The sequence below is a fragment of the Lithobates pipiens genome, unplaced genomic scaffold (assembly GCF_037356315.1).
Source record: "Lithobates pipiens isolate NorthernLeopardFrog02 unplaced genomic scaffold, aLitPip1_a1.2 Scaffold_18, whole genome shotgun sequence".
In the NCBI taxonomy this organism is placed as follows: Eukaryota; Metazoa; Chordata; class Amphibia; order Anura; family Ranidae; genus Lithobates; species Lithobates pipiens.
The window spans coordinates 294,113,543-294,128,127 of record NW_027507758.1 but is presented as its reverse complement, the minus strand read 5'-3'; the positions used below and the strand labels follow the sequence as shown (position 1 = coordinate 294,128,127).

The 14,585-nt window shown below is 43.1% G+C and overlaps 1 protein-coding gene across 1 annotated transcript in view; it reads left to right on the top strand.

Moving 5' to 3' along the window:
* Positions 1-14,585, top strand: part of LOC143987941 (uncharacterized) — a 214,809-nt gene that overhangs the window by 138,310 nt on the left and 61,914 nt on the right. Inside the window, exons 35-38 of the mRNA XM_077487143.1 lie at positions 6,005-6,143; positions 10,041-10,161; positions 14,079-14,188; positions 14,346-14,495. Of these exons, the coding sequence (XP_077343269.1) occupies positions 6,005-6,143; positions 10,041-10,161; positions 14,079-14,188; positions 14,346-14,495 (520 nt within the window). The remainder of the gene's footprint in view (positions 1-6,004; positions 6,144-10,040; positions 10,162-14,078; positions 14,189-14,345; positions 14,496-14,585) is intronic.

The following is a 14,585-nucleotide window of genomic DNA, read 5'->3' as shown; positions in this document are numbered from 1 at the left end:
ATAAATCTTTGCTCCTGGCCACTATCAGTGTTCCTTTTTTGTCCTCCCCAGTAGGACCAGATGGTTTCTTTCCTGGAAATAAAACTTCACGACGATCGATTGGCTGATTGACTGAGAAATTTTCCTCCGATAGGCCCTGACTGTTAAGCAGGGTATGGAGAGTATTTGCAGAGTAGCGCTGAAGAAAGGATTTCCTACCTGAGTGCGCACGGTCTGTGTCCCGTTGTTATGGGTGACCATTATCTGCTGGAGGTATGGCGTGTGTGTTCCAGTCCGTTCGGCCAGGTGATCGTTGGTGGAGTGGTGAGCCTTTTATCTATCCATGGCAGCATTGTATTTGTGTGTATTTCTTTTGTTTGTCTTGCGGTCTCCTCCATGCCGTTTGCGTTCGCTTCCGCGTTCCAGCAAACCTCTCTCCTACTTCCGGGTTATGCAGGCGTTCTGCGCATGTGCGAACCCGGTATGAGACCGAGGCTTGGTTCCCGCGCATGCGCGCGAGCGCCTCGCGTCTGACGTCGGCGATGACGTCACGGGCGCCAAATTTAAAAGGCTTTGGAAGCTGTCAGAACCCTGGGAATGTTTGCAGTGGTCGCAGCGACTTCCCGGGGCTGTCAGCGCGGCGGTTTAAGGTAAGAGCGTGTCCCTTAGGCTGGGGAAATGCTTTTAAAAAAAAAAAAAAAAAAAAAATGTGTGTTTTATTTTTCTCTTTAGTTGCAGTGTTTCTTAAACTGTGGGTTTATTGTGAATATGGACGCCTTACTGCCTCCTAGTGGCCAGCCCGCTCATGTTAGGTAGGTCTTTAGTATTTATGCTTTTTATATATTGGAGAGAGTGTTTGGCATAGGTAGGATTGACTGTATATCCTTTTCTCTCTCTGTCTGTTTTACCCTTACAGCCCTTCTGGGTCTGATCCACAACCTAACACTTCTAGACGCAGTGGATCATCAAGATCACACCGCCATAAATCCTCCTCAAGATCTAGCCAGCATAGGTCAAGATCTGAACAGCATAATAAGAATTATTCTCACCCCCCTGCTGCTCACTCCAGCAAGCGTACGGAAAAATCATGCTGGGGGTGCAGGATGCCTGTTCCTTCGGACGTATCCTTATGCGATCATTGCTTCTCCAAAGCTGCAGATGAAAGGGATGATGCAGACCAGCGTTTGGAGTCAATAGTAAGACGGGTTGTGAAGGAGTCTCTGCAGGAGAGGGACGCTCTACAGCTGTGTGAATCCCCGTCAGAATTATTGGCTCCTCCACCTGGAGAGAACCCATTGCAGGAGACATGGGAATCCTCTCAGCCAAGCCGCCTATCTGCTCCCATCTCAGATAGTGAATCTGACTGTGAGGATCCTGGTTTAGGTTTTGACTATGGACTGGTGCCTTCATTGGTCAAAGCAGTGAGAGAGGCTCTGAAGTGGGAAGACCCTGTTACTTCCCCACCAAAGCAGAGAAAGTTCTTTAAACAGCTCAATAAGGAGCGACAATTTTTTCCCTTCCTTTCAGAGTTGGGTGACATTATTACCGAGGAATGGAGCAAGGTGGATAAAAAGGGTTCCATGCAGTCAAAAATCCTGAAATTATATCCCTTTAAAGAAGAGGATGTGAAGCACCTGGAGTCAGCACCACTGGTGGATGCAGCGCTCATGCGTTTGGTGAGATATGTAACCCTACCCTTAGAGGATACGGTATCCTTTAAAGATCCTTTGGAAAGGCGGATCGATTCAGACCTTAAGAGGATATATCTGACTTCTGGAATGGCTTGCAAACCAGTGCTTGCAATGGCAGCGGTATCCAAGGCCATAGAATCCTGGGCTGATTCTGTAGAGGAATTCCTGAGGGGTATTTCTATTGAATCAGCAAAAGACTCCCCTATTCAAGAAATCAGGATGGCGTCTGCCTTTTTGGGGGAGGCATCTATTGATGTTATCCGCCTGATATCTCGGGATATGTTAGCAGCAGTCTCAGCTCGCCGTGCGTTATGGCTCCGTCCATGGCTGGCGGATCCAGCATCCAAACAGGCCTGGTGCCGTATTCCCTTTGAGGGGTCATCTTTGTTTGGTAACAAGCTGGATACTGCCATATCCCGGGCTACAGGTGGGAAATCTGGGTTTCTTCCCCAGGACAGACGTCTTCAAAATCAAAGGCGTCCATTTCCTAGAAGACAAGGCCCTGATCGTGCCAGGGAGGCGCGGAGCTATAGACCTGGTCGAGAATTCTCAAGGTCATGGAGATCCAGGCAATCTTCTTTCAAAAATACCTCAAAAGGGGGTTCGTCCGGCAAGCAGGATTCCGCGAAATCCTTTTGAAATTGGGCCCGCTCAAACTTGTCAGGTGGGGGCTCGTCTTCTCCACTTCAGGCATGTTTGGGCGGCCTCAATTCGGGATTTTTGGACTGTAAAAACAATTTCCTCAGGTCACAAGTGGGGTTTTATCAGCACCCCAAAGCTAAGATTTATTCCCACAAATCTTCCAGAATCAAAAGAGAAGAAACAAGTCCTATTGACCTACGTGAACTCTTTACTGGATCAAGGCGCAGCCGTTCCCGTTCCAGAAGAAGAACGTGGAGAGGGCATGTATTCCCCTTTGTTTCTGGTTCAAAAGAAAAATGGCACATGGAGGCCGGTAATAGATTTGACCCATCTCAATTCCTTCATTCGCAAAGAGAAGTTCAAGATGGAATCTCTGCTTACCATCCAGCAGTCCGTGTATCTGGGGGACTGGATGATATCAGTCGATTTGAAGGATGCTTACTTCCATGTTCCCGTGGCAAAGGAGTTTCAACAATACCTCCGCTTTGCAGTAGGCATTCAACATCTTCAATTTACATGTCTTCCCTTTGGGTTAACAACGTCCCCACGGGTCTTCTCCAAAGTTCTTTTGGCAGTTGTGGCCTTTCTCAGAGTCAAAGGTGTTCGTCTCCATCACTATCTCGACGACCTTCTTCTGCTATCCCAGAACAAAGATCAGCTCTTGGAGCACAAAGACCTAGTCATCTCCACTCTACAGGAGTTCGGGTGGCTTCTGAACTTAGAAAAGAGTCACCTAGATCCAACTCAGTCTCTTGTTTTCCTAGGGGCGCAGTTCAACACAGCAGAAGGTACTATCGCCCTTCCAGAAGAGAAGGTTGGAGTCATACGAGACAGGATTCATGCAGCCCTTGCAGCATCCCATCTCTCGGCTCTCCAATGTCTGAGGGTGATTGGCACAATGTCAGCCACCATTCCCATGGTAAAGTGGGCCCAGTGGCACACTCGTCCCTTTCAGAAGGGGTTTCTACAACAGTGGGACTTATCCAGCCAGACACAGCGCATATTCCTCACTCCAGCCATGAGGACGTCTCTTCTTTGGTGGCTACAGGGGAAGAACCTGCGCAACCACCATTCAATCATTCCCATCTCATGGGTCACGGTAACTTCAGATGCCAGCAACCGAGGATGGGGCGCTCACTGCCTTTCGGAGGTCGCTCAGGGCAGGTGGACGTTTCCATCACAGAGAGTCGTCTCCAATGTTCTGGAGCTAAGAGCGGCCTTCCAGGCGCTTCGGTCATTCCATCATCTGACAGCGAATGCCTCGGTCATGCTAAGGTTGGACAACACAACCGCGGTGGCTTACGTAAAGAAGCAAGGGGGAACTCGCAGCTGGTCCCTGTTACAGGAGACGGAGCCAATAATGAATTGGGCTCAGAAGAATTTGTCCAACCTTTCTGCAGTCTACATCCCAGGGGTGCAGAATGTTCAGGCGGACTTCCTATCGCGTGTCGAGTTGGACAACAACGAGTGGTCTCTACACCGGGAAGTATTCGATTGGCTCCTGACCTTAGGATTGTCCCTGGAAGTCGACTTGTTCGCTTCCCCGTGCAATCGGAAGCTTCCGAAATATTACTCAAGGTTCAGGGATCCCCAGGCATATGGGATAGATGCCCTCACAGAACATTGGAAGTTTCAGACAGCTTACGCCTTCCCTCCAGTTCCGGTGATCCTGCAATTCCTTCGGAGACTCAGGTCAGAGAAGGCGGAGATTCTCGCAGTAATTCCTTTCTGGCCCAACAGACCTTGGTTCCCTCTACTGCTGCTCCTCAGTTATCAAGAGCCAGTTCCCCTGCCTCTCAGGTCGGATTTGCTATCTCAAGGCACAAGGTTACATCCATGCCCATCATGTCTGAACCTCAAGGTATGGTTTTTGAGAGGGAAAGGCTAGAAGCTCTTGGTTGTCCGGAAGAGGTCATCCCAACCCTTCTCAATTCCAGACGCGGGAGTACTAATAGGGTATATGAGCGTATATGGTCCAAGTTTTCGGCCCATATGTCCTCCAGAGAAAATTCTTGCAGTTCTCCAACAATACAAGACATACTAAGCTTTCTTCAAACAGGCCTTGATTTACCTCTAGCTATCAGTTCATTGAGAGTCCAAGTATCGGCTATTTCAGCCTTTACGGGTATTTCCTGGGCAAACCATGCACTGGTACAACAATTCTTCAAGGGAGCTACTAGGCTCAGACCCCAAAGAAAACCAAGGTTTCCTAAATGGGACCTCCCTTTAGTGCTGGATTTTCTCTCAAACCTTGGAAAGGATTCTACGGAGCCTCTGTCCATAAGGGATCTCACTCTCAAGACCATCTTCTTGGTAGCTATAACCTCAGCCAAGAGAGTTTCTGAGATTAGGAATCTAGGTTCGGAAGAACCCTTTCTGACTTTCTTTCCAGATAGGGCAGTATTGATTCCCATGTTGGGATCGCATCCCAAAGTAACCTCGGTCTTCCATGAGAATCAGGAAATTGTGCTTCCCACTTTCAAAAACTCAGAGAGTCAGGATGTTCATCCTCTGGACGTAGGACACGCGCTGAAACAATATTTGGAAGTCACAGCTCCCTTTAGACAAACGAAATTTCTTTTTGTTCTCCCTCATGGCAAGAATAAAGGATTGCAAGCTTCGGCTAGATCTATCTCTACCTGGATCATTCAGATCATTCAGAGGGCGTACAGAGCAAAGGGCTTGGCTCCTCCTGAGGCATTAACAGCTCATTCAACACGGAGTATTTCAACATCGTGGGCAGCTTCTCGCCATGTGGCGCCTGAAGTTATTTGCAGAGCGGCCTCTTGGTCTTCTATTAATACCTTTGTTTCTCATTACTGTGTAGAGCCAGCGGCTCTGTCTTCTGTTAATTTTGGTTTGCAAGTTTTGTCGGTTGACAATGCTAAATAAACTTTTGTTCTTTGCTCGACATTTTGCCCACCCGGGTGTGTTTGGCGAGTTATTTCCCACACGTATGCTGCCATGGAGCCTTTCAGGAAAACGGAAAATTTATATCAAATACTTACCGTAATTTTCCTTTCCTGATAGGCTCCATGGCAGCAGGAGTTCCCTCCCAAATGTCTGGAGTCGGCTAGTTACGGAACACTGATAGTGGCCAGGAGCAAAGATTTATGGGAGTTGGGTCCTATTGGGTAATCGTGGAGGCGGGGCTACCCACACGTATGCTGCCATGGAGCCTATCAGGAAAGGAAAATTACGGTAAGTATTTGATATAAATTTTCCGTTTTTTTTCAAAATTTTCGCTCTTTTTCCATTTATATCGCAAAAAAAAAAAATCGCAGAGGCAATCAAATACCATCAAAAGAAAGCTCTATTTGTGGGAAGAAAAGGACGCAAATTTCGTTTGGGTGCAATATTGCATGACCGCGCAATTACCAGTTAAAGCAGCGCAGTGCGAAATTGCAAAAAGACCTCTGGTCCTTAAGGTATTTATTGGTCCGGAGCTGAAGTGGTTAAGGAAATACATTTCCAGGTGCTTAAAAACCGCCTGCTGGCTGCTACATTGTATTAATTGGCTCTTGAACTCTGCCGCTTTAATGTACGGATAGAAATAGTCTTTGCGGGCCTAGACTATTATTAAAGTAATCTAATGTTCTGCCTTGCTTTTCACTAACTGGAACAGAAATGCAGGCTATGAATATTGATATGTCTGTGATTGTAGATAATTGATAGAACATTTTCTATTGTAGAGAGGAAATCTTTTATCCTACTATGAAAGCAATTGCTCGACAAATGGGAAAGGAGGGGGAGTTTGAAGGGCTGACACTGAGATCTCAGGTGGTGCTTCCTCCTGAAGGGGCATCTGAGATTGACATTCGAGTTCAACAGGTGAGAATTTATCTTACCTAATTTTTTTGTTTGTTGTCTGTAGTTTTTAAAGGGAAAACAGTGCTAAGGTAACTGAATAGAAGACACTTTTGGAGTGTCACAAGCAATAAGCCTTGTATGCTTCCTGTATTTAGACATACAAAACCACATAGCAATGATTGAACTTATTGCAGCTTTTGCCAACTAAATTCAGGAAGTATGTGGTTACAATACTGTAGTATCAGGTCATAACTCGCCAAAATTTTACATCTTCAGCATTCAATTTGGTAACAGGGCATTAATGAACTCACTTATTGTTCTGTACACCATTTAAGGATATCTGTCCTTAAATAAGATGTTAAATTTGATATAGAGAACATTTTGCTGCAAAATTGTCTATGTTTTATCCATTAACTTCCCCCTGAAAACACTTATTTTCTAACATTCTGGACATCTCTATTGTGACAGTGTTTGGACTTTTATATCTTTATTTTCAGTTTTCACAATCATACAGAGAATGCAATCAATGCACAGAAACACATGCCAATATATGTCAGAATTCATACACAGTAAAGACATATAGGCTGGCCATACATTATACAGGTATACCCCATTTTTAAGTACACAATGGGGTTTATTTACTAAAGCTGGAAAGTGCAAAATCAGGCTTACTTCTGCATAGAATCCAATGAGCTTCCAGGTTTTATTACCAAAGCTTAATTGAACAAGCTGAGGTTAGATGCTCGTTGGTTTCTAAACAGAAGTGAGCCTGATTTTGCACTTTCCAGCTTTAGTAAATAAACCTCATTGTGTACTTAAAAGTGGGGTATGCCTGCACACTTTTCTTGCAGAATTTTCTTTTAGGTTTACCAAAACCATATAATATGAGATCAAACCTAAACTCTTTCAATTTGTATGCAAACAGGGAAGCCATTGCACTACATATTTAGAGGTACATCTAAAGGAAATCGAATAAGAAAATGGTATAATGTATGGTCAGCCTAAGTCGCATAAAGATTTATGTTCATTTAGTTGAAGCCATTGATATAGAACCACCAAAGTCAGCCTAGAGACTGAATGGGGTTGATTTACTAAAACCGGAGCATGCATAATCTGATGCAGCTCTGCATAGAAACCAATCAGCTTCCTTTTATTTCTGACGAAGCTTAATTGAACAAGCTGAAGTTAGAAGCTGATTGGCTACCATACACATCTGCACCAGATTTCGCACTCTCCAGTTTTACTAAATCAACTCCACTCTGCAAGTGCTAAGTGTCTCTTATGCAATCTTTTTCCACCACCTCAATAGGTAAAGAAAAACTGCAATGAGTGAATGACTGTGTTTGGATTATTAACCCCCCTGGTTGTATTCCCGAGTCTGGCTCAGGGTGGAGATTCTGTACCAAAAGCGGTAACCCCTAGCCAGACTCGGGACCGCATCGCTGAATGCAGGGAAAGGTTTACTTACCTTGTCCCCTGCATCCAGTGATGTCCCCGCGCTGTACGAGCGAGCCGTGTCTCGCTCGATCTATCACGGAGCCAGGCTCCGTTCTCTGCGAGCGTTGCGACGCACGGTGACAGAGAACGACGCCAAATTCAAAAAGTTAAACACACACATTACATACAGTATAATGTAATCTTACAGATTACATTACAGTATGAAATTATTTCACATCCCCTTTGTTCCTAGTGTTCTGTCCAGTGCCCTGCATGCAGTTTTATCTTATAAAAACTGTTATTTATGCCTGGAAACTATAGAATGTCCATAGCAACCAAAACTGTCCCTTTACATCAAAAATGGTTTTAGACCAGCTAGAAAACAGCGATAATAAATTAGAATCACTTGCAGAATTAAGCGATAGCGATTTGTGGGGAGATCCGTCATCAAATATTGAAAAATAATGACAGTGACAATTCTGCAACTGGGCAAATTTCAGTGTTTTTGATTTGATTACATTATTGAATAATTTTTATTATTGTTATATTATTATTTGGTACAATTATTTCTAATTATTTATTATATTATAATTTATGATTTCATTTTTCAAACTTTATCATACCCGGGATGTCTGCTAGACTCTGGTTTGGACAGATTTAAGAGAGTTATTCCTAAGAATTACAGGACTACAATATAAAATGCCAAATTTCCATGCAAAATAATTGTACCGCTTTCAGCACCTAAAATGTGAAATAATCGTACCGCCAGGGAGGTTAAGGCTTGTGCTGCTCTCAGAAGCTTACCCTGTAGTCCACTTCTTCCGCTTGGTCTATGACATTTTGTTATTTCTTTGGCTTCCTTGGAGATCCCAAGCATTCCTTAATCAAATCAAAGAGCTGTTTCCTTGAGTTTGCCTTAAAGTGAAACTAACAGACTTTTAAATATAAAAATATTGCATAACATTACATAAACTACAACATATTAGGCTAAAAGAGCCCATTAGTCATTAAATCCAATAAGCTAAGTCTAGGGAAATCCAACCATGGAACCCATATCTTTTCAAACTTTTCCGGGCAACCTTTCCAGGGCAACCCCTTTGCTGTCACCCATATAGGTTATCCATTCTTTACAGGTTGGTAGTGTGTCAGACTTCCAGTGAGTAAGAATTATCGTACACGCTTGAAACAGTGCTATTGCAATAGCCTCCTTAGAGAACTTCTGCAATTGAAAACGGTCAAGATGCCCAAAACAGATAGCTTTGGGTCAGTTGGAATTGACACTTGAAACACAGTGTTGAGTATACTGATAACCTCTATCCAGTATAGATTTTGAGCATCTCCACAAATGGTGAACTAGAACACTATGGTCTCTGTGGCATTTAATGCAGAGGGGGTCTGATAAAATGCCCATTTTAAACAACTTAGTAGGGGTATAATATACTCTCAGAAGAATATAGAGTTGCATACGTTTCTGATATACATTCAGGGAGCTCCCCTGTACCGCCTGTAATGCCACTGCTCCTTCTCAAAAGCACCAACATCCTTGGCCCATGGGGCTTCAACTTTCAGTGAGTATGTATTCAGAAAGTTAAGTAGTAACATAGCGTAACATTGGTAAATGAAACCCTTAACATATCAGATTTTTAAACTTTTGCTTTTTAAACTTTTGCCGATTCGCTGACTCTGCGGCTGGGGCCATCCTTTTTTTTCCTCAGCAGTCACTTATCTATTTATGGTACACTTCAGAGTTCAAGTAACAAATAAGCTGATTACAAAAACAAGCTAATAGGATAGGTTAACAGCTATGAACTGTAAGACATGAGTCATAAAATGTTGCTTATTCTTTGATTCAAGTATCTAATGATATAATAATGTCTGTAGAAAGAGCTAACTAAGCAAAATAAACATTTTTTTTTTAAAGTGGAAATACATCTATTATGGCAATGGTTGCAGAGTATACAATTGTGTGTATGTGCCATGGTAGTTTTAAAGCGACGTGATCCATGCTTACACACTTTGGCATGCCACATAAAAATGATGTACATTTCAACAACAAAAAATAGAAACCTCACTACACTTTAGAACAAATGATCATATTGTTAAAGCCTGGCTCTGGGCTTGGGTGCCCTCCATTCGTCTCTCCCCCATTGGACCACCCCCTACCCTTTAACAAAAACAAAACTATAGAACTAATAGAATTGAGTTGAATGACATTGGGAATCTTTAAGCCTGGAAGAGTAGTGGCGCTAAAACCCTAAGCAGGTGACTTAGCAGGAGAAAGCAACAAACTATAGCAGCCGGAGCTGCGTTTTTAATTTTATATGATGCTTGGCGGTCCCGTACTAATCTTTTTGTCCACACTAGTGTTGCCCTTTAATTAAGAGGATAACTTCTTTTAAAAAAAGGCCGTGTACTTTCTACTTAAAAATATTACACTTGCCTACAGCTGTGCTACATGTTAACTGAAGACCTTTTTTCCAGCTTCAGAAAATAATGGAAAGTTTTGAAAGTGATATGATCCTTGATGTACAGAAAAAGATTGCAAAAGAGATTACATTAGTGGTATCTGAAAGAACAAGAGAAGGAAGAGGACTTCCAACAGGTGAGAACTGTGAAACCTCTAAAATCATATCTCTTCAGGGCTTACCTAGGACTGAACAGCAGTGCTTTTTTTCTAAAACAATAGGTGCTGGAACTTAAAGGGGTTGTAAAGGTAATTTTTTTTTCTTAAATAACAAACATGTTATACTTACCTCAACTGTGCAGCTCGTTTTGCACAGAGTGGCCCCAAACCTGATCTTCTGGGGTCCCTCAGTGGCTGTTTCAGCTCCTCCCCGCAAGAAATAACCACCTTAATGCGAGCTCTCTCCGTGATACAGCCGGCGGCTATAGCCGCTCACTGTATCACTCGGCCCACCCCCCGCCGCGCCGCGTCATTGGATGTGATTGACAGCAGCGCGAGCCAATGGCTGCGCTGCTTTCAATCCATCCACTCTATCCAATCAACGGCCAGGCTGAGCGGCGAAGAGGACATTGGGGGCGAGCGCAGCAGGTAAACAGGCTCAGGTAAGTAAAACGGGGGCTAGGGGGGGCGGTATTGTCGGATGTTTTTTCACCTTAATGCATAGAATGCATTAAGGTGAAAAAACTCGAACCTTTACAACCCCTTTAACCACCTCAATACAGTGCACTTACACCCCCTTCCTGTCCAGACCAATTTTCAGCTTTCAATTGAATGACAATTACTCAGTCATGCAACACTGTACCCATATGAAACGTGCCTCCTTTTTTCCACACAAATAGAGCTTTCTTTTAGTGGTATTTAATCACTAGTGTTTTTTTTTTTGTTTTTTTGTGCTATAAATTAAAAAAAACTAAAATTTTGTGAAAAAAATGCCTTTTTCTTTGTTTCTGTCATAAAATTTTGCTAATTAGCATTTTTTCTTCATAAATTTGGGCCAAAATTTATACTGCTACATATCTTTGGTAAAAATAACCCACATTAGTGTATATTATTTGGTCTTTGTGAAAGTTATAGAGTCTACAAACTATGGTGCCAATCACTGAAAATTGATCACATCTGATAGGCCTTCAGTACATCAGGTGCATCTCATTTCTTGAGACACTAACAAGTCAGCAAAGTACAAATACCCCCCAAATGACCCCTTTTTAGAAAGTAGACATTCCAAGGTATTAAGTAAGCAGCATGGTGAGTTTTTTTAAGTTGTAATTCTTTCCCACAATTCTTTGTAAAATTACGTTTTTGTTTATTTTTTATTTATTGTTTACAAAATTGTCATATTATCGGGTTATTTCTCACACACAGCATATGCATACAACAAATGACACCCCAAAATACATTCTGCTACTCTTCCCAAGTATGGCAATACCACATGTGTGAGACTTTTACACAGCCTGGCCACATACAGAGCACCAACATTGAAGTGGCACCTTCAGGCGTTCTAAAAGCAAAAATGACACTTCTCATTTCTCAACCACCTATTACACTTTTGAAGGCCCTGGAGTACCAGGACAATGGAATTGCCCACAAAATTACCCCATTTTGGAAAGCAAACACCCCAACGTATATTCTATGAGGCAGAATGAGTCTTTTGAACGGTTAATTTTTTTCCAGAAGTTTTTGGAAAATGTGGAAAAAAAATGAAAACACTTTTTTTACACAAAGTTGTCCATTTATAAAATATTTCTAACACATAGCATGTATATAGCAAAAATTACACCCCAAAATACATTCTGCTACTCTTCCCAAGTATGGCGATACCACATGTGTGATACTTTTACACAGCCTGGCCACATAGAGAGACCGAACATTGAAGTAGTACCTTCAGGTGTTCGGGGAGTATAAATTAGACATCTCATTTCATGGGAATGCAGGCCGCACCTACCCTCCCCGAATACCAAAACTTATGTAGCCTATTTAAATAATACTCAACACACTTATTGGCAAAGAATTGGCCGCTGCACATTTATTGGTATATTCAAATCAATAAATAAATAATAACCATATTCTGATAATTTTATTGCATCATAAAATTCTTATATTTCAAACGATCAACTTCAAAACAGCTCAGTCTTAAAGGACTCGAGCATACATAAATCTTTTAACCAAACGTCCCCCCTACATCACGTAGGGTGACAGACCACATAAACGTGCTTAGCGACAAGGGAAGGGGGGGTGGGAAGCTTGTTGCACCTTCACTGCCTGGCTGGGAACAGGTGTGAGTGCACCTGTGAGAGATTCCTATATATAATAAGCCCCTTTCCAGAACATTCCCCATGGGTCACATGACCATTTGGGATATCACCAATAGCCTTGCAACCCTTAACCCCGCCCCCAGCCCAATTTGCCATTCTCTTAAAGGGACATTAACCCAAATACATTAACCTGTATATAGCCCTAAATATTTACACTATTGCTTCTATTCTCTTATTAATAAAGGGAGGGGCGACCGCATTCCCATGCTGTCGGGCTCAAAGCCTTAAGCCCTCCTATTTCATTCCTACCTATCACACTTTTGAAGGTCCAGGAGCACCAGGACAGTGGAATTACCCACAAAATGACCCCATTTTGGAAAGCAAACACCCCAACGTATATTCTATGAGGCATGGGCTGCAAATATGTACTCGGGTACTCTGATGGGCTGCAGATAGCTACTCAGGTACTCTGATGGGCTGGTGACAGGTATTTGGGTACTCTGATGGGCTGCAGATAGGTACTCAGGTACTCTGATGGGCTGGTGACAGGTATTCGGGTACTCTGATGGGCTTGTGACAGGTATTCGGGTACTCTGATGGCCTGGTGACAGGTACTCTGATGGCCTGGTGACTGGTATTTGGGTACTCTGAAGGGCGGTGATAGGTACTCAGGTACTCATATGGACTGTGACAGGTACTCGGGTACTCAGATGAACTGTGATAGGTACTCAGGTACTCATATGGATTGTGACAGGTACTCAGATGAACTGGGACATGTACTCAGATGGACTGGGACAGGTACTCAGATGGACTGAGACAGGTACTCGGGTACTCTGATGGACTTTGACAGGTACTTGAGTACTCTGATGGACTGTGACAGGTACTCCGGTACTCTGATGGGCTGTGACAGGTACTCAGGTACTCATATGGAGTGTGACAGGTACTCAGATGGACTGTGACAGGTACTCGGGTACTCTGATGGACTGTGACAGGTACTCGGGTACTCTGATGGACTGTGACAGGTACTCGGGTACTCTAATGGACTGTGACAGGTACTCAGATGGACTGTGACAGGTATTCAGGTACTCTGATGGACTGTGACAGGTACTTGGGTACTCTAATGGACTGTGACAGGTACTTAGGTACTCTGATGGACTGTGACAGGTATTTGGGTACTCTGATGGACTGTGAGTGGCAGGTACTATGATGGGTGATGACAGGTCCTCTTTATGGGGGGGGGCAATCAGTGTGTATTGGTGTACACTGTAGGCCGTAACGAGATGCATCTCATTACCGCAGTTTGTTTACATTTAGTGATCGGCTGTGAAAGCATCACAGCCGATCACGTGGATAAACAGCCGGCCAAAGGCTGTTTACCACCGTCGGTGATGAGCAGTGTTCCCGGGAACACGGCGCCACCAACGTGCACACGCAGTGTGCTCACGAATGCGCAAATGCGCCGTGCACAGTGGGGGTGGAACTATCTGTGATAGGCCGTGACTTCATCACGGCCGATCACGTGGTAAACAGCCATACCCAATGGCTATTCACCCCCCTCGGTGGCGAGCGGTGTCTCCGTGAATTGTATTTTGCAAAGGATCAGACTAATTTTAATTCAATTACATACCAATGATATATTTTTATGTAAACAAAATTGTAGCCTTTAAAATGTAGACACTATCCAAATTGGCATTTATAACAAGCTGATGTATGTGTTAAATATTTACCAGAATTTAGGGGGGATAATCTGTCAGCTCAACCATATGTTTCCATGTTTATTGGTTTTCCCATTCAATTCACTAGATTTATGGAAGAAACCAGCTATAAAAGAAAACTTTTTTCCTGATAGGCCAGAAATTGTGGAAGAATTTGTACAGCAGCTAATGAGTGAACACCAGGATAACCCAACAGAGGTAAAAAGGTCTTTGCATCAGATTTAAAGAAAAAGATCTTACAAAGCTCATATATGGTCATAATGGTGAATAAATCTGCTGTCAATAAATTCATACTGTATGTGTCTGTATGGATTACTATACTTTGCCTCTGTCATCGGTGCTCTTTGTACTGTAGGTGATTTTTAAAAAGGAGCATTTAGAACAATGTCTTACATCATTGGCTTGCAATATCATGGCAAGAGAGCGGAGCAACTATGAGGCCTACTCCATGTTTTATGAAAACCTTCTTCAACAGGAGCATCAATTGTTGTATCAGAAAGAGCAGGTGTGTCACACTGGAACACAGAATATTCATTACATTTATAGCTGTTGATGATTATTTATAACTGATTGAAGGTATTTTGCTATCAATCTA